At 45.0% G+C, this 27,319-nt stretch overlaps 1 protein-coding gene across 1 annotated transcript in view; it reads right to left on the reverse strand.

The window, feature by feature from the left end:
• The window catches only part of NR3C1 (nuclear receptor subfamily 3 group C member 1), an 81,018-nt gene that overhangs the window by 35,485 nt on the left and 18,214 nt on the right, over window positions 1-27,319 (reverse strand). Inside the window, exons 2-3 of the mRNA XM_056854033.1 lie at window positions 7,920-8,083; window positions 1,167-1,283 (exon numbers count right to left, since the gene is read on the reverse strand). Of these exons, the coding sequence (XP_056710011.1) occupies window positions 1,167-1,283; window positions 7,920-8,083 (281 nt within the window). The remainder of the gene's footprint in view (window positions 1-1,166; window positions 1,284-7,919; window positions 8,084-27,319) is intronic.

Consider the following 27,319-nt stretch of genomic DNA (forward strand, 5'->3'; position numbering starts at 1 on the left):
CAAACACATGCACTCCTCCTCTAGCATGCATTCTTAGTCACTGGGCTGGCTGAGTGGCTAAGGCACCAAACAGTCAAAGAAGGGAGCAATTGCCTGGGTGTCTATGCAGATGCCTGTGCTACAGGAGGAAGTGGCTATGCTGTGACATGAATAGCTCATTTAATGAAAAAGTGGAGGGAAAGGCACCGCCTCATTACAAACCCTGGGAAGCAAGGTCACAGCAATTGTAGATCCTGCACTTGCCAAAGCTGCCCACCAGCTGTCTCCTCCCAATAGGGGTGCCAACATCCAGGTACTAGCTGGAGATCTCCTGCTATTACAGCTGATCTCCAGCCTATAGAGATTAGTTTACCAGGAGAAAATGGCCGTTTTGGCAATTGGACTCTATGGCATTGAAGTCTCTCCCCTGCCCAAACCCCACCCTCCTCAGGCTCCACACCAAAAATCTCCCGCTGGTGGAGAAGAGTGACCTGGCAACCCTACCTCCCAATGGCTGCAGCCTTTCTGCTCTCTTTTTTGGTTCTCAGAGCCTACACAACAGGTCAAATCTGATAACTGTTGTAGATGATGTAAACCCAGCTGTATGGGGTTTGCATACCTCTGTAACCCACTTTCTGCATTATGGTTTGTCATGCCTTGCACAATTTTCTGTTCGCCTTGGTCTCAAATTCCTCATTTTTGCTGTCACACTGAATTATTTTTATAATCTGTAATCTGCCTTAAATAAAGTTAATAAATGAAATTAATAAAATAAAAATAAATTTGTATTCAAACTGCTTCAATATTCAAACTGCTTCAATATCTAAGCATTTCCCCAACAGAGTATCTAGAAACTACACCCAAATAGTAAGCATGTGGTGCTCAAAGAGGGGGGAGGGATAAGGAAAGAAAAGATTTGCATGAGAATAATATTTTACAGGAAGACTACAGTTAAAAATGCACTTTTCATGGGAGTGCAAAAAAAGACTTGAAAAACTTGCATGAATAAATATGCAGCTTCTGCCAAGAAAAACACTGGTGAATACACACACACACACACACACACACACACACACCCATACAAAATATGTTGATGCACTGTGTAAACGGTCTATGTCATAAAAATGCAAAATGAAGTTTCTCTGCCATTCAGACACAAAACAATTCACTAAAGAACTGCAATTTACCTTCTAGGTTCATGCCAGCTTGAAGACATTTCCGGTAGCGGCAAGCTGGGCAGTTCTTCCTCCGAATTTTGTCAATAATACAGTCATTTCTTCCAGCACAGAGATAATTGTGCTGCCCTATATTTGAAAACAAAAACCAACAAATTTATTTATTTATTACATTTCTACCTCGCTCTCCCCAACTCGAAGGTCGGGCTCAGAGCGGCTAAATATATTTAGATTTTAGTACCCTTTCCATGGGAAAGAGGGAATGAAGTTTGCTATACTCTCCAACTAAAAATATAAGCACACAATTTTTCCATATTAGCCAATAAAATACTCTCTCTTAAATGGCATAATTATGATGCCAAATGAAGTATCAACAGCATATTAACCACTGGACAGTCCTGGTGAAATGGTGAAAGCATTCCAAGTTCACGAAGGAAGAAAGTCAAAGTAGAAGAACTGCAAGTAGAGTGATGACAAGTTGAGACAGAATTATCTTATGCTATCACATTTTTATTCTGGCTCTTTCAGCAAGAAGCTTGGGGTGAGGTGCAATTCCCGCAACCAACATTTTAGTCTTACAGCTACCCTTTTGGGAAACTTGGGCTGAGAAAACGCAACTGGGTCATGGTCACCCAGTTAGTTTCATGGGCAAAGTGGGGGTTTAAAGCCAGATGTCCCAAGTACTAGGCGAACATTCGAACTACTACACCAAACTGGCTTGAGCTTCAGTTGCGTGATATAATCTGGGATCAAAATTATGTCTTAACAACATGGACCAATCCACTTGATATGAGAGAGAGGAGGCAATAAACTAGAATGTCTTCCCCAGAACTGCTATCAAGCAAAGGCTTAGAGTGGCCTTCACTCAAATAAAGGTTTACAGGAATTCAAAAGCTTATTGCTACTCATGTTTTATTGCTTACAAGTACATTGCAAAGAGGTTTCCATCAGTATAGAAGTTGGACTAGAACTTCAGGCACATGATTCTATGAAGGCTAAATATGAGGAAAAATTTAGACGTAATTTAGAGTGGTAAATTCCCCAATGGTAGCAGCGTATTCTTTTGCTCCAGCAAACGCAAATAGGATTATGCCACCTTAAAGCCTAACAGCCTTTATTGTGGCATAAAAGGGGTAAAAGAGAATTTACCCATCACCTAATTCCCCACAGATTTCTGTCAATGGCTTTCGTCTGTTGATAACAAAAATCAGTCAAACTATCAGAATAGGCTATGGAGGAAAATTATCATTTAGACGTTTACATCGATATACCTGGACCTTCAACTGTCCAACAGAGAAATAAAAAGTGAAAACACATTAAAAGTAACTACAGAATAATTCATATTCATGCTCATTGCAATATTTTTTCTTGGAACAACATTTTGGGTGGTGACACACATCTTTACCTTGTGTCTCTCTCCCCACCAAAGTCAATTCCTGGGTTGCTGGATCCTCTATGTGGATAGGGGTACTGCCCTGAAGAGGTGAAAGGGGGCAACATAGCCCTCCTTCCCTCTTCTAACAGCAGAGCTGTGCTGACAGATAAAGAAGATAAGGAAGATCTGTCTCCCTTCCTCCTCAGTGCAGCCCCCTGAACCACACAGCATTTAGTCCATGTAGGTCTCACAACCCCAGGAATCAACTTTCCCAGTGTCAGAAAAGAATAGAGGGGAGAAAGATCCACAATCCTAGAAAGATCCAGTTCTATGCATTCTCTGCATTTTTCCAGTTACAAGAAGCTAGCAACTTCAGAGAAAGCTGCCAGTAAAGCCAGTCTGAAAATTTTTGTTTTGAAAATGCTGTTTTACCACTTTAAAAGAACAGGGAGGAAATTTCTTGGTTTTTGGAGGCTATGAAGTGGACAAACTAAATCCTTTGGAATTTTTATTATACTAGGGATCCAAGTGCCAGCAGGGCTTGGAAACAAAGTAATTTCTACTACACTTCTCAGAGACAGACAGTTTTCCATGGTGAATTACATAGCAGTTTTACCATGATACACTTTCTCCTTTATTCTGAAAAACAATCAAATATAAAATAAGCTACATATGCAAGTCACTCTACTATATATTGTCGAAGGCTTTCACGGTCAGAGTTCATTGGTTCTTGTGGGTTATCCGGGCTGTGTAACCGTGGTCTTGGTAAAAATACCAAGACCACGGTTACACAGCCCGGATAACCCACAAGAACCAATCACTCTACTATTTTAATATTCCAGGCAATAATTATATACCATCAACATTTAATAAGTGAAATCTAACTTTAGATATGGGCAGCCCATTCCTGAAGGGGGGGGTAGATCCACGGTGTCCGGGAGTGGTGCAGCTGTGCCGCTTCCTCAGAAGCTTTCCAGCCGCTATATAGATAATAAAAGCTGTTACAAAAATAAAAAAGGGAAAATGCCCCCATAGCAGACAGTGAGGCTACGCCACCCAAAAAAGGTGGTGTAGTAACGCTGCCGCTCAAGGGGGTGTTCCCAGGGCGAAATGGGGTTATGAAGTTAACTAACGTCAGCTCCGCCCCTTGGAAAGTCCCCCCATGCCAGCACGGGCTCCTACTTCCAGTGTGAATGACCCCTGTGCCAGCAGAAGTGCCCCTTATCCTGGGATAAGTGGGCACATGTTGGTGCAGGTTCATACTGGCTCCTAAGCCAATTTGGGAGGCCCTTCAAGACTGCAGCCTTAACCTACAATCCTACACACACTTGCTTAAAAGTACCCACAAACTAGTGAGTAAACCAGGACTTGACAAATCTGATACCAGGTTGCCTTGATGCCTAAAAATTTCTTTGTGGCACCTAGCATTTTTAGTAATAATTATTCAGAAGTGTCTCTCAGCAATTCTCAGTGGCTTATTTATCATTTCCCATTAGGGTGTAATGCTAAAATGACATAAAAATTAACATGCACGCAGTTCTTATCATTGCTTGTCTGTATGGAAACATAACCTTAGGCCATTCCACGTTGGTGGATGAATTCACTGCTTAAGCAGTTGCTTTTTATACTGGCTCCAACATTCAGTTAAAGTTGAGCTTCTGAAAGCAATAATGAAATTATTATTTGATATTGAGGAAACATTTGAACTACTACACCAGGGTTTGACACTGGCTTTTGCTATGGTGATAACAACCAGGCTTACCACTATATTTACTCATATGGTGAAATACTTTTGTTACAGCTGTAGTAAAATTGTGTGAAGGATTAGAGTTTGTGGTAGCAGTCATTAAACTACAAAACTAAATTTTGGGGCTGGCTCCTGGAGCCCCCCAAAAAAGTCAATTACTGGAATAACCCCTCGCAAAGTGATATTTGCTCAAGTGCAGATGTCACAAAAAAGATTGCTGGAGTTCAGGTAGCATTTTTGGTTTCTATGGCATACAAACATTGGCAGCAGTCAGGATTATGAAGATGAACAGGTGGCAGTCAGCTGCAGAAAGCTGTAAGGTCAGGGAGGCAAGCCAAGCAGTCAGTGAGGGAGGGGGAACCTAATCTGACAGTGGAGAGGACCAGACCTACAGCCAGCAGTGAGAGGGAAATGGAATTTCCCTTCCATGTGAATCTTCATGATAATTAATAATTTCAAAGTATTAGCCCAACTGAAAATTATCCACTGCTACTAAACCTCTGTGCTTACAGAAAATCTGTGGTGCAATCCTATGTACGTTTAACTAGAAGTCAGCCCCACTGAGTTTCATTGGAGTCAATACGCACAATTCAGTATCTGAGTGTAAGCCCCATGGAACTCAGTGGAGCTTGCTTATGAGTAAACATATATAGATTTATGTTGTCAGGGAGGGAGGGCTGCTGCTCCTGCATAAATTCAGGGTTTTTGGCCCCCTTCTCTGTGTCTCCTGCATATGCTGTTCAACCCAGTTCCATAAGAACATAAGAAAGGCCATGCTGGATCAGACCAAGGTCCATCAAGTCCAGCAGTCTGATCACACAGAGGCCACCAGGTACCTCTAGAAAGCCCACATGCTGTTAACATGTCTTTATGACGTTCTCACTCTTGCTGCAGGTCATTCCAGACCTAAATGAAAACTGGGGTTGAAAACAGCGCTCTTGCACTGCTTATGTGTTGATCACTTAAATTAATTGGCTTAAATTTGCATAATTAGACTCATAGTAGAGTGTCATCTGAATCACAGGGATTTTTATCTATCAGAGTGAAAAACTGCTGCTGCTGACTTTTTGGCAAGAAGGAAGACAGTGCACAGACAATGCAAAACAGTGAACATACAGCACGTGGCTTTGAAAAATTAGATTGCATAGGGTAATCTGAACACATGAACACATGAAGCTGCCTTATACTGAATCAGACCCTTGTACCATCAAGGTCAGTATAGTCTACTCAGACTGGCAGTGGCTCTCCAGGGTCTCAGGCAGAGGTCCTTCACATCACCTACTTGCCTGGAGATGCCGGGGATTGAACCTGGGACCTTCTGCATGCCAAGCAGATGCTCTACCACTGAGCCACAGAACCTTCCCCTGCTTTTCCATGATACTTTGCTATAGTATTTTCTGCACATATATTTCTCCTCTGCCCAGTTATTGTTGCTTATTACAGCCTTTTCCTAGATCACATATTCATTATCCCTTGAAAAGCAAACTGCAAAAGGTATCTGTTTATAAATTAAAAAAAAAAAAAAGAGTTTTCGGAGCTGAGCCTTAACTAGAAAATGTGATATAGGCTCTCAGGAATCTTAACTACGGATGGTTCCCTGTCCTATTACCAGAGGTCCATTTATCTGGAGATGCTGGTGTCTGACCCTGGGAACCTTTTGCATGTAAAGCATGCAGTCCACCAGTAAGTTACAGCCCTCCCCTTATCTGGAACAACTGTATTCATACAATTGTAATCTAGTCTATAAATCCTTGCTACCAAACTGATGAACTTGTCATTCCTCTTCACTGCTGTAATAAGCTTTTTTTGGGCAGGAACATAAGCATTGTAAAGAACCTTTTAACAGATCTGCATATGCAGAAGGGGCAATTTTTGCTGATTACCTTCTCCCCAATGCTGTTCTTAGGAGTATCCCAGGAGCAGCATTTTTGGGCTGAACTGGGGAAAGAGTAAAATTGATTATGTAGATGGAACTCCTACCCTGTGGTAAATGTTGACAAGATCCAAGCAGGGTCAGCCCTGGTTAGAATTTGGATAGGCAACCTTCAAGGACTACCAGGGTCGTGAAGTGGATAGAGGCAGGCAATGGCAAAACACCTCAGAATGTCTCTTGCCTTGAAAACCCTACAGGGCCCCCATAAGTCAGTTGTGACTTGACAGCAAACACACACACATACACACAAACAACAAAAACAACCCCCATTGCAAAGATGTTATGGATTGCTCCAAATTTCTTCATATTTTTGTGACATAAATGTTCTTCACCAGAAAACATATATGTTCTACAGTACTTTAACCCTGTAAACGTTTTGTATTTGTTGAAGTAAATTTATCTGAAATGACAACAGTGCAAAAATGAAGACACTGTTTTCCTTTTATTAGCACATTTAGAATACGGTCTGCTTAGTCTAGAAATTATCTCATTGTTAAAGGTAACACTGAGGTTTATAGTAGAAAATAATGGGCAGTATCCTACCATTCATGTACCAAAGGCATACTGAGTTTTGCCACATTTCCCTCCATCACTACAGCTTCCACTGACTCCTGGAAAGATCACTTCTGAGATAGCAGAATTCATAGATGGGAACAGATGTGAGGACTGGTAGAATGGAACAAAGAGAAACAAGGGAATGTAAATTTCCCCCCACCCCCCGCATGTGCAGCTCTGCTAAGGGGGAACAGGACAGAGGAGCAATTTCAACGTTGTCCCTCCTCACTTCAGCCCCCCCCCCCCGCAAACTGTGCAGCTGTTCCTCCATGTGGGCTCTCCATGAGTCAGAAAGAGCCAACAGCAATGAAGAGAAATGTAAGATAGCTATACCTTCCACACAGTCGTAGGATATTGCCCAATGATTGGCTACTAGCCCAGCTACAGTATGTGGACACTGGCAACTAACCAGCAGTCCAGAAAACCGCTTAATGCACAGAAGCCTCCAAATGATTCTGCTTAGTCACTGCATTGCATACTTTCAACATACAGCCCTAAGTCACTGAGAAAGCTTCCACAAAGAGGAAGTGGAGTTTCCTGAATACAAAAGCAAAAGAACTGTAAGTTTAACACAATAATGTAAAAGATCAACCAAGCAAAAAACAGAAATCAGCATAGCTAAGGAAGAAAAACAGAGCACTTTACCCAATGTACTTTACTTTTGATAACCATCACACAAGATGGTAGCTTGACAGCTCCCCTGTAGCATTCTTCAATCCACTATCCTAAACAGATTCCCCATTATGGGTATCAATGCATGCAAATATGGCCGTGATTACTCTTCCTTGATCAGATACATGGGGAAACCGTATTGCTTGTTTGTCCCAAGCTGTTGAAAGTAGGCAAGTCTGTTTGCTGATGCTTCAGGATCTGTTTGAGAGCATAGGGCAAGCATAGGGATTGGCAAATGCTGCCATTACCTGTGTTAGCTGCCAAAAGTTAGTATGCACCAGGCAAACACAGGTGGATGATAGAAAGAGATTAACTGCATGTGTTCCTTCATTAAAAATAAAGTGTGAATCATCCTTAATATGAATATGCTTTAATCTTCAGAGAATGAAAGCATCTGGATTCCAAGAAGAGGTTCAAAAGAAAACATACAGTTCATACATTCATTGTAGCCATCTTCCACGTTTTAATTAGATTATGCCATACCTTCCACAGCTCTTTTGAAGAATACTTTGCAGCTGCCACAAGTCAGGACACCATAATGACATCCAGAAGCCTCATCTGAGCAAACAAGGCAAAGTTTGGGAGGTGGTCCCGTAGCTGTTGAGGAGGTAGATGGTGAAGTGCTCACATCAGATCTCATTCCAGGACTAAGGAAGTAAGCAAAGCACACAGCAGTTAGAGTACAGAATACAAGCACTCAAAAAAAAAATCTTACTCTTGCTTTCAAAGGGCTTTGTTCTGCTAATGAGTTTTTGTGATAGCCAAGCACTTCACAAGTTTTAAAGCCTTATCAGTCATTGCATTTTATACAAATTTCAGCATTGTGTGCGCTCAGGGACATTCACACTGAAGAAAGTGCACCTACATTTTTTAAAAGTATGCAACTATTACAACAATTATATTTTAAAAATATAGTTTTGCTATTTCCTCCTTGACTAGAAGACAACATAAAAATTGGACAAATACTGCGATACAAGCAGTTTAGCTGTGTTTATGTTATTTTTATCTGAATAAATGGCATTAGGAAGTTAATTGGAAATATGCCTAGATCCTCTTTTTACAAGTATTGTCTTGAGGCTATTAAGATCAACAGAATATTTAAATGCTTGAATTTACACACATGGTACTTTCACAGGAATAAAACCACAATACTTTCTTGGAGAAGAAACATTACATAATCTTGGCCCAACAGCAACTGGAACAGAGCTGGCTGCTGAGGGATATTAGAATATAAAATTGTCAGAGGCAATCACTGCTAATTGCCATTTAACATATGAACTTGCACAGTAAAACTAGACGTTTAGGCTGACTGAATTGAGGTCTCACCAATGAGTTGATCGGAGATAGTTTTTAAAATAAAACTACAAGATTACTTGTAGATTACTGCAAGATTAGAAACTGACCACCACACCATTCCTTAAATTGAGATATTTAATTTGGAAGTGTACCCTCAATCCCATGAATTCCACCTGTATTTTTGAATGGTAAATATAGTACTGTCATCATACATCAAAACACACCATTTGCTTGCTAATTTCTTAGATCCTAGTAAACTTGCACATATGAAAGCAATACATTTCATTATTAAATATATGGAAAGCCATGCTCTCTTTGCCTATTGTACTGTGTGCAAAGGTATAATTGTTTAATAAAATAGTCAACATCTGTGTGTATTGCACAATTTTCCTTGACAGAAAATGAAAGCTCTGTCTGTAGAGAGCTTTTCAAGTATGACTCGTTAAGAACTATTCTTTTCTGTCACTTTTAAAATGCATTGGAATATTGGGGCTAGCCCAGAATTATTTTTGTTGCAGGGAGGATCCTATAGCACAGAGAAACTAAAAACGGCTGGAGTACCAAACATTAAATTTAGAAGAAAACTTCCAAGTTTCTCTCCATTCTGGGGAAGTGAGGAAGTGAAAATGAACTGGCTAATATCAGGTGTAACAAGCTGGAGTGGCAATCCCAACCAAAGTATGTAAGCTATTTTTATCCTTAAAAATGTTTTTTAAACTTTGGGACAATATTGTGTGTTAATAAACCTGTTAATTGACCCACGCTTGTTCTGTGTTCAAGGAAGTTTTACTCTTTATTCTTATATTTGGGAGTGCATTAGCAGTCCTTCAATGCAAACGAAGTTGCATTTAGAACTCTTTGGTCATTCACTCTCAAGAAGGTGTAGGGGCCCAATGTGTGCCAGTGAGAAATAACTGCAGTCCAAGGTGGAAAGCAGTCTAGGTCTTATCATTCAGCTTTACAGGGCTAAAAGTAATTGCTTGTTCTTTCCCTTCCTTGCTTGCAGAGCTTGAATAATTTGCCCCAGTGTGCCAAGACAAGTAAGGACAGCTATTCTTTATCACTGATAAGAACTGCAATACGAACTCTACAACTAGCTTGACTGAATGCTAAATTAACAGCGGATTATGGTATGCTATAGCATGAAAATCTGTGCTAGAATAGAAAACCTGTTGGTGTTTAAAGCACCATTCCTGTTTATTTGTGCTGCAACTGACTAGCATTGCTGCCTTGGTGGCATTACTGGCAAGGGGAACGAGCTTTGGACTACTTACCGTGAAGGCTCCTTCTGCTCTGGAATACGGAGGGTATCTTCATCATGGGTTATTTCCGTTCACATGATCAGGGAGGCAGGAACAAAAATAGATTGACATTTCCTATCCCTCGGGGAAAATGACCCCTCCTTCTCCATTATCGCCATTCGATTTCCAAGCTCATCAATTAGGAAGAACAGGAAGAGTACTGTAACTTTCAACACGTAAAAACCACTTTAGCATGGCCTCTTTTGGAAGAACGACAAGAAACAAGCCTAGGAACTAGCTAATAACACAAACTCTTTTAAACATGTAATAACTTGTTAACGAAACACAGAGTATCAGGGCTAAGGAGCAAATCAACTGTAGGGAGAAAACATGGCTCCGCCTCTCTAGGATTTCTCAGTCTGAAGGAAATTGACGGCTGCAGACCGAGCAGGTCGTTTTGGTGCATTCAGAGTGGAATAATTTGAAGCTGCAAGCGCGTAGGAAGAGGGAAGATGCCCTCCATATTCCAGAGCAGAAGGAGCCTTCACGGTAAGTAGTCTAAGGCTCGTTTTCGCTCTGGATAGGAGGGCATCTTCATCACGGGACTTACAAGAGCTCCGTCCCATACCTGGGTGGGCTAAATTATTCCTCTTCCACACTCTGCAGCACTTTGCGACCGAATTCAGTGTCTGCGGCTGAAAAGAGGTCAATCTTATAGTGGTGTACGAAAGTGGACACGGAAGGCCACGTAGTCGCCTTGCAGATTTCTTCCACTGACACACAACGATTACATGCAGCAGAAGTGGCTGCACTTCTGACCGAATGGGCTGTGATCCCCAGGGGGACCGGGAAGTTGCTTGATTTGTAGGCCTGAGCTATGCAGCGCTTGATGATGTAACTGATCGCTGCTCTGGACATGGGTTTTCCTTTATTGGGCATTGTCAGGGTGATGAATAGGGAGTCTGACAAGCGCAAAGGCTGAGTGCGTCTTATGTAGATGCGGATGGCTCTTTTGAGATCCAATGTACGCCACCTCAACTCCCAGTCTGAGCTGGGGTTGGGAGAGAAAGTAGAGAGGACGATCTCCTGTTATCCATGGAAAGAAGAATTTATCTTAGGGATAAACATAGAGTCCGTCCTAAGAACAACTTTGCCCCTGTAAAAAACACACAAGTCCGGTCAGATTGAGAGAGCGCCTAGTTCAGACACTCTGCACGCCGAAGCGATGGCAGTCAGGAAGAGGACCTTCATCCTGAGCCACTTTAGGTCCACTACCCACAAAGGCTCAAAGGGGGATTTACTAAGTGCCTTCAGGACCGTCTGAAGTTTCCAAGAAGGGAACCTGTGGACAGTAGGTGGAGAGGTGGCCGTTACCCCTCTCAAGAAAGCTTTGACATGCGGGTGTTTGACCAGGGGGTACCCTGACACTCATGGCACGAGGGCTGCAATGGCCGCTAGCTACCTGCGCAAGGTGGAGACCTTGAGACCCAGCTTTCTGCCTTCCTGCAGAAAGGCCAAGAGGTCCCGGACGCGTGGCTTGAGAGGGTTTAGCTGATCGTTGTGGCACCAAGAATGGAAGACACTCCAAGTAGCATCATAGATGCGGTGAGTGGATGGTCTTCGTGAAGCTATGATGGCCTCAGCGACGTCTGATTAGTAGCCCAAGGCTAGTAGCCTTCCCCTCTCAATGACCATATGGCTAGTCTGTACCAGTCCGGGTGGCAAATAGGCCCCTGGAGCAGAAGAGCTTGTCTTTTTGGTAATTTCCAGGGGTCCCGGACAGACATCTGAAGGAGGGCCGAGTACCATGGCCTCCTGGGCCAATCTGGAGCTATCAGCAGGACTGTGGCTTTTTGGAGCCGAATGCGTTGAATCACCCTCGGGAGTAGCGGAAGAGGTGGGAAGGCATATAGTAATCCCGGTGGCCAAGGGGCCAGGAGTGCATCTGTCTTCTCTGCATTGTGTTGAATGTAATGGGAGAAGAACCTTTTGACTTGCTGGTTTCCTGACGAGGCAAAGAGGTCCACCTCCGTGGAGCCGAGGACCTGTGTCATCTGACGGAAAACATCTGGATCGAGTTTCCACTCCGCTTTATCTAGGTGTTGGTGACTCAGCCAATCTGCTTGCACATTTAGGATCCCCTGAATGTGCTCCGCTGAAATGGAGGCCAGATTTTTCTCTGCCCAGGTAAGTATCAACGTGGCCTTCCTGTGAAGGATGGATGAACGGGAGCCACCCTGTTTGTTGATGTGGGCTTTCGCTGCCACGTTGTCCGTCTGAATCAATAGGTGTCTGTTCAGGATTGGGGCTCGAAGAGGAGGAGGGCCTTGTAGATGGCCCTGATTTCCAGGGCGTTGATGTTCATCCTCTTTTCGGAGGAGCCCCAGAGACCCTGGGCTGTCTGTGCCTGAAAGGTTGCTCCCCAGCCCGCCAGGCTCGCGACTGAGAACAGCTGGACCAGAGGGTCATGCAGGGTATGTCAACCCTCTTGTTAGATTGCTTTGTATGGACCACCACAGTGCGTCTTTGGAGATGACTACTCGTTTGCTCTTCCTTACCAGGATGTCCTGCTGGTGGGGACGGAGTAGCCACTGAAGTGGTCGGGCGTGGAACCTGGCCCAAGGAACAGCCGGAATACAGGAGATCATCAGACTCTGCAGCTTGGCTAGTTCTATCAGATGAGCTTTGTGAGAAGCGCAAATCCGCTTGGCCAAGGAGGTTACCTTGGCTGCCGGTAGGAAGAGGGAGTTTGAGGATGTGTCTATCCGGACTCCCAGATGTAGGAGGAGTTGAGAAGGAACCAAATGGCTCTTTGCATAGTTGATTATGAAGCCGCGACTTTCCAACAGCTGGAGTACAAGCTGTGTAAGCTCCAGGCTCCTTTCTCTCGGGTGCAGATAAGGATGTTGTCCAGATACAGATGTATCTGGATGCTTTGCTTGCATGCCAAGGCCACCAAGGTCAGTAGTACCTTGGTGAATACCCTGGGGGCCGAGGAGAGGCTGAAGGGCAGCACTCGGAACTGAAAATGACGTCCCTGGCAGATGAACCTGAGGAACCTGCAGTGGTCGGGATGAACTGGGACGTGCAAGTAGGCCTCAGTGAGGTCCACCGACATGAGGAAGGCATTCTGTCTGAGGGCCTCCGTGATGGACTGAAGCGTTTCCATCCTGAACCTCTTCTGGGGAATGAACCTGTTGATGAATTTGAGATCCAGGATGGCCCGCCAATCCCCGTTCCTCTTGGGGACTGTGAAAAACATGGAGTATACGCCTAAGTAAAGCTCTGATGAGTTGACTGGTTCTATGGCGTGAATGTCCAGTAGGTGTTGAAGGAGGACCTTTTCTTTGTGAAGAGGGCGGGAAGCTGCAATGAAGTGGTCTCGAGGAGGGCGGAGAAATTCGATTTGATAACCTAGGTTGATCATCTGATACACCTAGTTGTCCGCATTGGCAGCCGCCCATTGGGGGACAAACTGGTTCAATCTCCCGCCTACTGGAAGCGTGACACCGTCATTGTTTGGAAGGGCGGGGATTGTTGTTATTGCCTGGTCTGTCTGCGTTGTATCTTGGATGAGAGAAGCGCCCTCCCCTATGAAAGGACCCACGGTTTGATGACCAGGATCCCCGTTTTTGGTCATTATGGAAGCGTTATACGGTATGAAATGAACGAAAGGACGGGGTTGAGTATCCCCTATTCTCCTTTCGAAAAATCTTAGGCAAGGCCTTCTTTTTATCTCTGGTTTCCACTAAAATGGGCTCCAGGGGGCCTCTGAATAGTTTCTCTCCTTGATAAGGGAAACTCATAAGATCGGCCTTAGATCGTGGGTTGACTTGCCAGGGACGCACCCATAGAGCTCTCCCGGCAGCCATTTGGGTAGCCAGAACTCTAGCCGAGTAGGACATTACATCTAGAGTGGAGTCCGCCAGGAAGGTGACAGCTTTTAACTCCCTGGACACTCCCTCTAAGACTTTGCGATTTTCCTCTAGGATAAGCTGATTTAGCTTACGTGTCCAAATGATGGCGGCTCGGGACATGAGTGCCAAAGTGAGCCCTCTTAATAGCCAGCTCTGCCTTTCTATCAAGTGGATCTCTGATAGAACCATGACCATCCCTGGAAACCAGATCATTGGAGTGAAGGGCTGTGACTGGAGCCTCCACCAGGGTAACTGTAGGAGCTGACTAGTGGAGTTGGCCAGGGAATAGAATTTCTTGGCCACAGCTGGGAATTGTTTTGTGGCCTGAGGCCTTTCCCATTCAGCCTTCGTAAGCATAGTAAAATAATCTGGGACTGGTGTGGTTTTGGGAGTGGAGGAATGTCTATGGAAAAATTCTTTTGTCCCCTTTAATTTGATTTCTGCAGAGGGGTCAGACTCCTCTGTCAGATCCAGAGCCACTAAGGCGTTAATAAGGAGGGGCTGAAATTCCTCCTAGGCAAACAACCTTGTCTGCGTTTCCTCTCTAGAAACACCCTCCCCCGCGTCGTTGTCAGAGGAGCTGAGGGATGGGCTAGACTGGCAGCCTCTGGAGAAAGTGGCCTTTTGTGCCGCCTTAGTTGGCCATCGTTGCCTAGTGCCTGTTTGGACACTGTCTGGGTTGAGGCTATTTTTTCCTCTAGGCTCCTGCGCCTGCTGTTGTGCTCTGGGATAGCTATGGAGCGATTGAGCTGGGGAAGGGACTTGAACTGCTTGGAGGCCCTCCGCAAAGGTGCTTCTGACCAACTCAATGAGCTCCTCCCTCCGCCTGGGAAACCGCCGCAGCAAGTACTGTACCGGTAGAAGTCTCTCTGTTCGGGCAACGCGGCGGTCTGAGCCGGTGTGCTTGTAGTCCCCAGCTGATTGGCAGCTGCATAGGCGGCAGGAACGCTTGAGGCGGCAGGGACATTCAGTGTGGCGGGATAAGAGACGAGCGGATCCACAATTGTGGAAGCCGTTGCTCGTGGCGCTAAGGATGTGTGGCTAGGAGCCACGCCGATGTGTATTTGTGTTAGGCTAGGAGCCTCTCTGCGCCGCTTTTGCCCTGGGGCTTTGGGGCCGCTCGCAGCTGCGTTCTTCTTCTTTTTGGCGCCTGTGTCAGAATCGGGTGCCGCAGTCTTTTTTCTCTCCCCAACCCCCGACTCCTTGTTCTGCGTCTTGCCGCCGCCGAGGCTGCAAGAGGGCTCTTCCTGGCTTTGGACGGTTGCGACCAGTAAGCCTGGGTCTAGGTCCTCATTTACTCATCTTTTCAGACCGCCGCCATTTTGTTTGGCAGGAAAAATGCGCCTAGCCTAAGCTTGAAGCGAGGAGCCCACAAAAAACACTGGGGTAAATGAATAGGAAGGGGGGGAGGGTAGGTATTAAACAAGACAAAGATAACTAGTTCTTCCAATAAATATTTTTCCTAAGGATCTAAGGCAGCAGAGAGCTGCAAGAAAAAACACTGCTCACTCTATCAAGGCAGGAAACAGAATGGCAATAATGGAGGAGGGGTCATTTCCCCCGAGGGACAGGAAGTGTCAATCTATTTTTGTTCCTGCCTCCCTGATCATGTGAATGGAAATAACTCATGATGAAGATGCCCTCCTATCCAGAGCGAGAACACAACATTTTTGTTTAGTAGCCTGCACCATGTGCTTGTATGCTATACAAGTGTATTCTTCTAATTTGTTTCCAAACCTTGAAACACTGTGTTCAAATAATTTCGGAGGGACAGAAAATGTTATTCTGCTGCAGTCAAAATAACAAAAGAGGTATTGTAGCTCATTAAACCCATTTATATGCGGCATTAGCTTTTGTGGGACATAGCCCATAGGGCTGTGATTCTACGCAGCAATCTGTCAGGCTGTTCCCGCACTATAGGGGTGGCGATGGGAATTGGCTCCCACTGGGAGAAAATAGACTTTACCATAGCCCCTATCCGATTTGAAGTGGTCCTGGGAATTAACTGGATTAAAGGTCATAGTCCCAGTACAGACTGGGAGACGAACACGATCTCCTTTGCCAACCCCAAATGCGACCAGCACCGACAGCAAGTTGCGGTGCTGTCTCCACCCGCTCCGGCATTAATCTCCGATGTCCCATCACTGCCGTCCCTACCTGATGTATACCAGGACTTTGCGGATGTCTTTAACATTAAAGAATGTGATGCCTTACCCCCCCACCGGGCCACTGACTGTGCAATTGAGGTGGTAAAGGACTGCACATTAACCAAGAGTAAGATTTACCCTATGAGCACTTCCGAGTGCACTGTACTACGGGACTTTTTGGACAAAAACATTGCCAGAGGGTTCATTCGCCCATCGAATGCTCCCAACTCAGCCCCCGCGTTTTTCGTCCGAAAAAAGGAGGGCGACCTACGCCTCTGCATTGACTTCCGAAAACTCAATGCAGTTACTCAAGCCAACGCCTATCCTATACCGCTAATTTCAGATATTTTGGGACAACTACAAGAGGGACGTATATTCTCCAAATTGGACCTAGTAGAAGCCTACTACCGCGTCCGTATCCGCGAGGGGGACGAACCCCTCACTGCCTTCTCTAGCTGTTTTGGAATGTTTGAATTCCTTGTGATGCCCTTCGGGTTAAAAGGTGCCCCGGGGGTCTTCATGCAACTCATCAACGAAATCCTCCATGATTTACTGTACCGCGGGGTGGTAGTTTATTTGGATGACATTCTTATTTATTCAAAAACCATGGACGAGCACGTCACTTTGGTCCGAGAAGTTCTGCACCGCCTGCGCAATCACCAACTCTTTGCAAAGCTGGCTAAATGCGACTTTCACCAGAGCAAAATAACTTTCTTGGGATATATAATCTCCCACTATGGCCTTAGCATGGACCCGGCCAAGGTCCAATCCGTCCTCGACTGGACTCCTCCCTCCAACCGCAAGCAAGTACAACAATTTCTGGGCTTTGCTAATTTCTACCGCGGATTTATCCCTAACTTCGCCCAAATAGCGCTGCCCATCACCGACCTTCTGAAAACCAAGGGTAAAGGAAGCTCTGCTACATTACCCTCCGCTAAGATACTGTGGACTGATCAATGCCAGACCGCCTTTGTAGCCCTCAAACGCCTTTTCACGTCGGAACCTGTGCTACGGCACCCAGACCCAAATCGAATGTTCATTGTACAAGTCGATGCCTCCGACGTAGCTATGGGAGGGGCCCTGCTCCAAAGAGGACCAGATGGTCTCCTTCACCCCTGCGCTTACTTCTCAAAGAAATTTGCGCACTCCCAATTGAACTGGCCCATTTGGGAGAAAGAAGCCTCAGCCGTTCACCATGCACTTACTCTATGGCGACAATTCCTGGAAGGGTCTAAAGTCCCCTTCGAAGTTTGGACCGATCACAAGAATCTAGCCGCCCTCACAGGAACCCATAAGTTATCCGCGAAACAACAGCGTTGGGCGGAATTCTTTGCTCAGTTTCGTTTTGTCCTGAAGCATGTCCCAGGATAACAAAACGTTCTCGCAGATGCTCTCTCCCGGTTGCCTCAATACCCGGCGAAACTCGATCGGCCAACAGACTCTTTATTTACGCCCGCGCAATAAGAAGCCCTGCCCGTACTGGCTGTACAAACTCGATCCCAGACGCTGCCCCAGCGGAAGCACACAGTAGCCGGCGCGCAAGCTCCTCCAGCCCTACCGGCCGCCCAGCTGCCCCCACAACGGAAACACACGATGGCCGGCGCTCCAGCTCCTCCAACCCAACCGGCCGCCCAGCCGCCTGCAGTCTGCGCACCACCGCACGTAAGCGCTTCCCCCTCGTCAACCCCCATAACTGCTCCTACTACCACCGTAAACAAGGTGGGGTTCCCGTCTCCGAATCTTTCTTAAATTCCCTTCGGGAACAATGCCTTATGGAATGCTCTGATCAAACCCTGCCTCCTGGTGTAATCGAACAAGGAGGCTCTTGGTACAAAGACTCGAAATTATATGTGCCCAAAGAGCTCCGAAAAGACGTCTTACACTTGGCTCATGGAGTAAAAACAGCTGGACACTTTGGGTTCCTAAAAACCCTTCACCTGTTGCGCAGACAATTTTGGTGGGGGGGAATGCGTTCTGACATTGACTCTTTTATTCGCAGCTGTCCTGTTTGCGCCACAGTCAAACGATCTCAAGGCAAGCCCCCAGGACTACTGCAACCACTTGAAATACCCAGCAAACCCTGGGAAGTGATTGCTATGGATTTTATGACGGATCTCCCTCTCAGCGGGGGAAAAACTGTATTATGGGTTATCACTGACTTATTTTCTAAGCAAATACATTTGGTTCCATGTGCGGGGATCCCCTCCGCTCAGAAATTGGCCCGCCTCTTTGTGTCACATGTCTTTAGACTACATTCGTTTCCGCGCAAGATAATCTGCGACCGCGGAAGTAGTTTCGTTGCTAAGTTTTGGAAAGCTTTTCTCAAATTGGTGGGGGTGGAGCAGGGGTTGTCTAGTGCATACCATCCCCAAACGGATGGTCAAACCGAACGTGTCAATGCTGTACTTGAATGCTATTTGCGTTGTTATGTCAATTACCACCAAGATGACTGGGTGGAACTGTTGCCTTTTGCAGAATATGCCTACAATAATGCTGTACATCAGTCCACAGGTTTCAGCCCGTTTTATGCGGTGTATGGACAGGACTTCGGTCCTATCACCCCAATAGAAGGATTAGAGGGGGAGGGGGATGCCGACATTGCCTCTTGGGCACACACCCTTTGTACAACATGGCCCTGGCTGGTTAGCAACCTAGACCGAGCCAAGCGCAAGTACAAGGCGCAGGCCGACAAGCATCGTTCCCCCGGTAGGGACCTGCAAGTGGGTAACTTGGTATACCTTTCCACCAAGAACTTGCGCTCCACCCGTCCGTGCCATAAGCTCAATGCTAAATACATTGGCCCATTTCCCATCATCCGCCTCATAAATCCTGTCACAGTGGAACTGCCTCTCCCCAAAACTCTGAGGCGTGTACACCCCATTTTCCATATCAGCCTTCTAAAGCCCCATGTTGCTTCCCCACAATGGCACCCGGAGCCGCCTCCTGAACAGCCCATAATGGTGGGGGGGGGAGGAACATTTCGAAGTCTCCAAAATCCTCGATTCCCGCATACACCACGGGGCCTTGCAATACCTGATCCGCTGGAAACACTTCCCCCCTGCCTATGACGAATGGGTTCGCGCACGGGATGTCTCCGCCCCCAAACTCGTCAACGCCTTTCACAATACCTACCCAGACAGACCAGCCCCCTTGCCGGATGGGAGGGGGCCTTAAGGGGAGCAGGATGTCAGGCTGTTATCTCGGTTTAGATGCCTTTCGTTTCTCTGCTGAACCGTCCAGACTTCAAGGACGGCTACACATACCAAAGCCTGGGAACGCCACTCCTGGGAAATAATGCTCTGTTTATGCTTTGTAATCTCCCGCCGTTTCTCTGCCTTATATTTCCAAATAACGGGCAAGACAACCCATAGCTGTCATCTTATCCTCAATGCACTGTATTGCCTATTTGACCAGTAAAGCCATCTGCTTGGAATCTGATTGTCTCTGTGGTGATTTCTGGTTCGATGGGTCAAGAGCTTACACAATCAATTTGTTAAATTTAAGGTACCACAAGACGCTTGCTATTTAATTAATGCTAATTTTCAAGAGCAGACTTCACAATGCCACAGCACAGAGATGAATTATACTTGAGCAAGGCAACTGGGCGACTGACAGCACATTTCTGAGGGGGAGCGCTGCACCAGTGGCTGGAGGCAGCGCAGCTGTGCTGCCTCCATAGGAAGTCCCTTCTCCCACTGAACCCAAAACCTTGCCCTTACCTGAAAAATTGGTGCAACTGCTCCATTCGGTTGCACAGGGATATGCCACTTGAAAAGGTGGCGTATCTCCAGATAAGGGCAAAGGGGGCATCCCCAGGCCGAAAGGGCTTAGGAGGCCGCCTAAAGCCAGCTCCTCCCCTGGCCAGGCATCGGAATGCCCCTGGGAGGACGGTGGCCCGGATGGTGACACAAGGCTGTGCTGGCATCCCTGGGCAGCGCTGCCACAGCAGCGCCGGGAGGATGGCATGCATGCCTGGTCAGCGTCCGTGCCACCCTGGGTGGTGTAAGTGGCATGGGCGCCAGCGCAGGGGGCCCGGACATCCGCGCAGCCCCTTCCTGGCCTCCTAAGGACTTTGATAATTTCAGCTCAGGAATGGGCTGTGAATATTTGAATCAGGGATGAAAATAACCACTTACATTCATAACTGAGGACAGATGCATTTATCTTCAGGTCAACATGTGCTAACACAAGCTTTTAAAGAAGCCAAAAAATTAAGCTGAATTAAAATCAGATTTAAAAAAAATACAAAAAACTTTTTTTATTTTCAAAATTTCAATTGCAGTAAGCATTTATTAAAATAATCTAGTTTAGAAAGGACATCTATAACTATAGTCTATTATATATTATTATAAGCTAGCTGGACCAAAGGACTATCATGTCACAGGCATCAGACTGTCATCCTGAAACTACTGTATGAGCGATCTTGCAGTACACTTCCAAATACCTGAGCTTTGCAATGTGCTTAGCTCTCAAATTATCTGAAATATTTTTACCCTGACTTTCTGATTAAAAAAAAAAAGCTTCCAAGGTGACTTATTAATTTGATTTAAAGTTAAATGAAATAATACTAACATTACAACAATAAAATAAAAGGAACATAAGGCCCTGCTGGATCAGACCAAGGCCCATCAAGTCCAGCAGTCTGTTCACACAGTGGCCAACCAGGTGCCTCTAGGAAGCCACTAACAAGATGAGTGCAGCAGCACCATCCTGCCTGTGTTCCACCGCACCCAAAATAATAGGCATGCTCCTCTGATACTAGAGAGAATAGGTATGCAGCATGACTAATATCCATTCTAACTAACAGCCATGAATACCCCTCTCCTCCATGAATATGTCCACTCCCCTCTTAAAGCCCTCCAAGCTGGCAGCCATCACCACATCCTGGGGCAGGGAGTTCCACAATTTAACTGTGCATTGTGTGAAAAAATACTTCCTTTTATCTGTTTTGAATCTCTCACCCTCCAGCTTTAGCAGATGACCCCGTGTTCTAGTATTATGGGAGAGGGAGAAAAACTTCTCCCTGTCCACTCTCTCCAAAACATGCATAATTTTATAGACCTCTATCATGTCTCCCCTCAGCCGCCTTCTTTCCAAGCTAAACAGCCCTAAGCATCTTAACCGCTCCCCATAGGACAGTTGCTCTAGTCCCCTAATCATTTTGGTTGCTCTTTTCTGCACCTTCTCAAGCTCTGTAATATCCTTTTTTAGGTGTGGTGACCAGAACTGTACACAGTATTCCAAGTGTGGTCTCACCATAGAGTTGTACAAGGGCAGTATGATATCAGCAGTTTTATTCTCTATTCCTCGTCTAATTATAGCCAGCATGGAATTTGCCTTTTTTACAGCAGCCGCACACTGGGTTGACATCTTCATTGAGCTATCCACTACCACCCCAAGATCCCTTTCTTGTTCTGTTGCTGCCAGCACAGATCCCATCAGTGTATATGTGAAGTTGGGATTTTCTGTCCCAATATGCATCACTTTACACTTACTCACACTGAATCTAATTTGCCATTTTAATGCCTGTTCTTCCATCATGCAGAGATCCTTCTGGAGCTCTTCACAGTCCGATTTTGTTTTAACCACCCTAAATAATTTGGTGTCATCTGCAAACTTGGCTACTTCACTGTTTAACCCCAACTCCAGGTCGTTGATGAACAGGTTGAAAAGCACCGGTCCCAACACAGATCCCTGAGGCACCCCACTGCTCACATCCCGCTATTGTGAGAACTGACCATTGATTCCTACTCTCTGCTTCCTATTTTTCAGCCAGCTCTCAATCCATAAGAGGACTTGTCCTCTTATCCCATGACTATGAAGTTTGCTTAGCAGTCTTTGGTGGGGGACTTTGTCAAAAGCTTTTTGGAAATCCAAATACACAATATCCACAGGCTCATTCCTGTCCACATGCTTATTGACGCTTTCAAAAAACTCTAATAGGTTAGTGAGACAAGACCTATCCTTACAGAAGCCATGTTGGGTTTTGCCCAGCAGACCTTGCCCTTCTATATGCTTGACAATTCTATCTTTAATAATGCCTTCCACTAATTTACCAGGAACAGACGTTAAGCTAACTGGCCTGTAATTTCCTGGGTCCCCCCTGGAACCTTTTTTTATAAATGGGTGTTACATTGGCCATTCTCCAGTCCTCTGGTACAGAGGCTGATTGAAGGGACATATTACATATCTTTGTTAGAAGTTCAACAATTTCCCATTTGAGTTCTTTAAGAACTCGAGGATGAATACCGTCTGGTCCCTGTGACTTGTTAGTTTGCAGTTTGTCTATAGACATTCTAGGACTTCCTGCCTTGTTACCACTATTTGCCTCAGTTCCTCATTTTCCCCTCTCCAAAATCTCTGTTCAGGAGAAGGAATCTGCCCTGTATCTTCAACAGTGAAGACAGATGAGAAGAATTCATTTAGTTTTTCAGCAATCGCTTTATCCTCCCTTAGAGTTCCTTTACTCCCATTGTCATCCAACCGCTTCCCTAGCTGGTTTCCTACTCCTAATATACTTAAAGAATTTCTTATTGTTTTGATGTGTTTAGCAATATGCCCCTCAAAATCTTTTTTTGCATCTCTAATTATCTGCTTGCATTTCCTTTGTGCAAGTTTGTGTTTGCTTCTGTTCACCTCGTTTGGGCAAACCTTCCAGTCTCTGAAGGAAGACTTTTTTTCTCTAATTGCTTCCTTCACCTTACCTGTTAGCCATGGTGGTGACCTCTGGGACTTATTACTACCTTTCCTGACCTGTGGTATACAAGCTAGCTGAGCCTCTAGTAATGTGGACTTGAGTAACCCCCAAGCCTTTTCAAGAGATTTAACCCTCCTAACTGTTCCTTTCAACTTCCTCTTTACCAGTTTTCTCATTTTAGAGAAGTTCCCTCTTTTAAAGTCTAAGGTAATTGTGTGAGATTACCCAGTCACTTTCCCACTTACATATAAATTAAATTTGATGCCATTGTGATCACTTTTGCCAACTGGCTCAACTACATCCACATCCCGCACTAAATCACTGGCAGCACCGCAGAGTATTAAATCCAGGATCGCCTCCCCTCTGGTTGGGTCTATGACCAACTGTTCGAGGACACAGTCATTTAGGATGTCTAAAAATTTTATCTCTTTGGCTTGACTGGAGCATACATTTATCCAATCAATATGAAGGAAGTTGAATCCCATTATTACTACTTCATTACCTTTACATGCTTCCCTCATTTCATTCTCCATCTCAAGATCACCCTGAGCCATTTGGTCAGGGGGCCGATAGAACGTCCCCAGTACTAAATCTCCTTTGGGGCCCGGAATCGTCACCCGTAAGGATTCTGTGGACGGGTCTGCCCTTTTTATGGTCTCTAGCTTATCAGACACTATGCCTTCCTTGATATACATAGCAACACCCCCGCCAATACGCCCTTCCCTGTCATTTCTTTACAGTCTGTGACCAGGGATGACTGTATTCCACTGGTTCTCTCCCCTCCACCGGGTTTCTGTAATGCTCACTATATCTATGTTTTCGCTTAAAACCATGCACTCTAATTCCCCCATTTTTGCTTGGAGGCTTCTTGCATTAGCATAGAAACACCTCCACACTGTTTCTCTCTTTCGACTTGCCTGGCATATGCCTTTGGGCATCTTTAAGTGGCTATCCATCATTTTTCCCCATTCCCTTTCATGTCCAAGTAATTCCCATGTGGGCAATCTGAAGCAATTTTCCCTTTGTCCATGTGCACTGAGTTTGCCCGAACCGGATGCTTCTCAGCTCCTGTCAGCTTTCCCCCCAGGTTCAGTTTAAAAGCTGCTCTGCCACCTTTTTTATATTACGAGCCAGCAGTCTGGTTCCATCCTGGTTCAAGTGGAGTCCATCCCTTTTGTATAGGCCGGGCTTGTCCCAAAATGTTGCCCAGTTCCTTACAAATCTAAAGCCCTCTTCCCTGCACCACCGTCTCATCCACGCATTGAGACTCACCAACTGTGCCTGCCTAGCTGGTCCTGCACGTGGAACAGGTGGCATTTCTGAGAAAGCTACCTTGGAGGTCCTGGCTTTTAGTCTCCTGCCTAGCAACCTAAATTTGGATTCCAAGACCTCCGGACTACATTTCCCCATGACGTTGGTGCCAACATGCACCACAACCACTGGCTCCTCCCCAGCACTACCTACCAGACTACCTATATGACGGGTAATGTCCGCAACCTTCGCACCAGGCAGGCAAGTCACCATGCGGTCCATGCACCCACCAGAAACCCAGCTATCTACATTCCTAAGGATTGAATCCCCCACTACAAGAAGCCCCCCTCCCCTCTGAGGCATATCCTCGGTACGAGAGGATATCTGTTCATCCACCAAGGAAGAGGTCCCTTCTAAGGTACCACATTCCCCTCCCTCAGTGAGATGGCCTCCTTCCCCAAGGCCTCCATCATCCGTGACTGGCAGGTTGCCGTCACCTTGGGATTGGGATGTGACTATTTCATCCCCGGAGTCCTTAGTCACCTCTCTCTCTGCCTGCCTCAGCTCCTCCAGTTGAGCTACCTTGGCCTCGAGGAAGTGAACTCGCTTCCTGAGAGCCAGGAGCTCCCTGCACCGAGCGTACACCCACGACTTCTGTCCAGCAGGCAGATAATCATACATGTGACACTCCATGCAGCACACTGGATAGCCCCCCGACCTCTGCTGGCTTTCTACCTTCATAACTGGTATTTTATTAATTAATTAATTATTATATTATTCTTTGGTGTTGTAACCCTGCCCTTTACTCTCTTGCACTCTTCCTATACCAAATAAGAACTGAGTGCCGAAGTTCCTTGCCCTGCAGCTATCTGCTGCTAATTCACATAGATATTCAAGTTGCTCGGTACTCCAACAGGATGGAGAGAGTTACTCTGCCAAGATAAAAAGATTTTATACTCACCTACAGATCCCCAGTCACGATCCACAGGCTAAGAGCCACAGGACAAGAGCCCTTGTGCTCGCGCCTCTGGCGAGCAGGAGCCTTGGAATTTAAATGCACACAGCCCCCACCTCTCAGACACAAGCTCCAATCACAATAACCCCACTTAACAAGGGAACAATCAAGCTTTCAGGCAGCAATCAACCTTAATCACCACCCTGGCACAACAATCACAAGCACTCCCAGCAAACCACAATTAAATTCTCAGTTTAATTAGGCTTCCCAGCGTTTTAAAAAAAGGCAAAGTTTAAACTCACCCCTGCCTGTAGTCCCCAGCTCAGCTCAGCTGAATCAAAATGCAGCCTCTCATAAAATACCATAAGTGAGGAAGCAGATTTCCAATACCAACAATCAATTGTATGTTGTTGAAAGCACAAGTAAAACAGGGCAAATATTTCCTGGTAGCTTAGGGTAAGAAAGAGGCCAGATGAACTTGTCTGCCTTTATAGGTCAAAATCAGCACTTTCAGTTGTGTCCAGAAACAAACTGGAAGCCAATAAAATCTTTACACATTAGGGAAATATGACTGCCACATTGCATCTCAATTAACACACCAACTACAACATTAAAATGATTTCTAATTCTGAACACTTTTCAAATTTAAAGACAACACACAACTGGTGCATTGACCTACATGCATCCATCCACAATGCTGGATGTATACCCCAAGCTGTGAAAGTGGTCTAAGGGAGAGATTTTCATGTTCATAGTCTGACAGATCACCTATCTATCAACAGTTCTTCCATTTCATATGGATTAAGTGTTAACTTGTTAGCCCATGTCTAACCCATTGCTGACTCCAAGAGAACCTGTTCAGGACATTCATTGCTATGGGTGGCTCAGATTTCTGGGGGAAAGGCAGGCCTATTAACAGAGGAGAAATAAAAATAAGTGTCATCTGCATACTGATGACACTTTACTCCCAATCTTTAGATGATGATCCTGAGTATTTATGACTACCAACCTCATAACACAGACATTTATTTTTCATCTATAGCAGTTCACATGCTAACTACCACTTCTTCCATCTGTAAATTTTCTGACACCTGTTAGAGCCCTATCATATGCATGCCAACTTGGAACCAGGTCCTACTTTGCTCAGAATTCCAAATAAGAATGCAAAGAACTGCAGGTTTATACCACAAGTATGTCATCTTGCATACACACAAAAACAGACAAACAAAAATACATCTGCTGCCTCTGCATTATATTCTGTAGAGGAAAAGGCATTGCGGGCTAAACAGCCAAATTTTTTAGATTTTATTAGGTTTCATAATGCCTTGTTTAGTTGCAAACTAATATGTTATATCAACTAGCTATAATGCATGACTTTTGCAGGCAATACAAATTTAAAAATGGAAATCTGATTTAAATCAATTATTTACATTGATTTTGGGGTGAGGTAACAGAGGTTAGAGACCCTTCTCATGCCAAAAGTATCCACTAAGTGATCCAAAAAATTGCACATAATTCTATACTAAGTATACCCGCTTATTTAAAGGGCTAGAATCAGCACCTGTTCCCTTGGTGCTGTTCTCTCTGCCCAACCTCGTGACCTTACAGCCTTTATTTATGCACAATCTAAAGAATTAGGGGAGAAGCACTTTATGGTCTGTGGAACAGCCTGCACTCATACCTACCTACACAAGGGGGAATAGGTTCTATAATGTCTTCTTTGAATTGCCCCCCAAGTTTAACACAATACCATAATCCAGAGACAGTACACATTTTAAAAGCTTTCAATATTTTATTGTTAAAAATAGTATGTCTACAAAAAAAGGACTGTGCAGTATTTACTTCTAGTAGGCTAAGATAAGAGTCCTCTAAAAGTTCAGAGATCAATTTATCTAGGTAAGTCAAAGTTACCAAACACCATTTTCTTGGTTAATGATTTGTCAGAGTCTATCAAACACAAGGTCCAAACATATTAAAAAGGAGAGTGTAAGTTTGAGCATTAAAAGTCATGTAATTAATTCTGATATCAAATTGTAATTTCAAAAATTGTAATTGCCAACTGATGGAATTAAACACACACAAAAAACTCCTAGTTACAAGTACGTTTGTTGATTGTACCATGAAGAAACCAAGGAAGAATAATGTGTCAAACTTTATTATTAAACCAATGTTTTGCAAACAGAAGCAACTGCAATGGAGCTGCAAGGCTTTTTGCACATACACTGTGTAAAACAGGCATGTAGTAAGCCAGCTATCGTTGCACAATTCTGCAGCAGCAGTTCAGTTTCTTCCATACTCTCTATTTTCTTTCTCTACTAGCAACACACTTGTCTGCTGGTCTTATGTAGCCAAGTGCTGTAGGTCACATTCCTAATAATA

Source organism: Euleptes europaea, chromosome 1 (genome assembly GCF_029931775.1).
Source record: "Euleptes europaea isolate rEulEur1 chromosome 1, rEulEur1.hap1, whole genome shotgun sequence".
In the NCBI taxonomy this organism is placed as follows: domain Eukaryota; kingdom Metazoa; phylum Chordata; class Lepidosauria; order Squamata; family Sphaerodactylidae; genus Euleptes; species Euleptes europaea.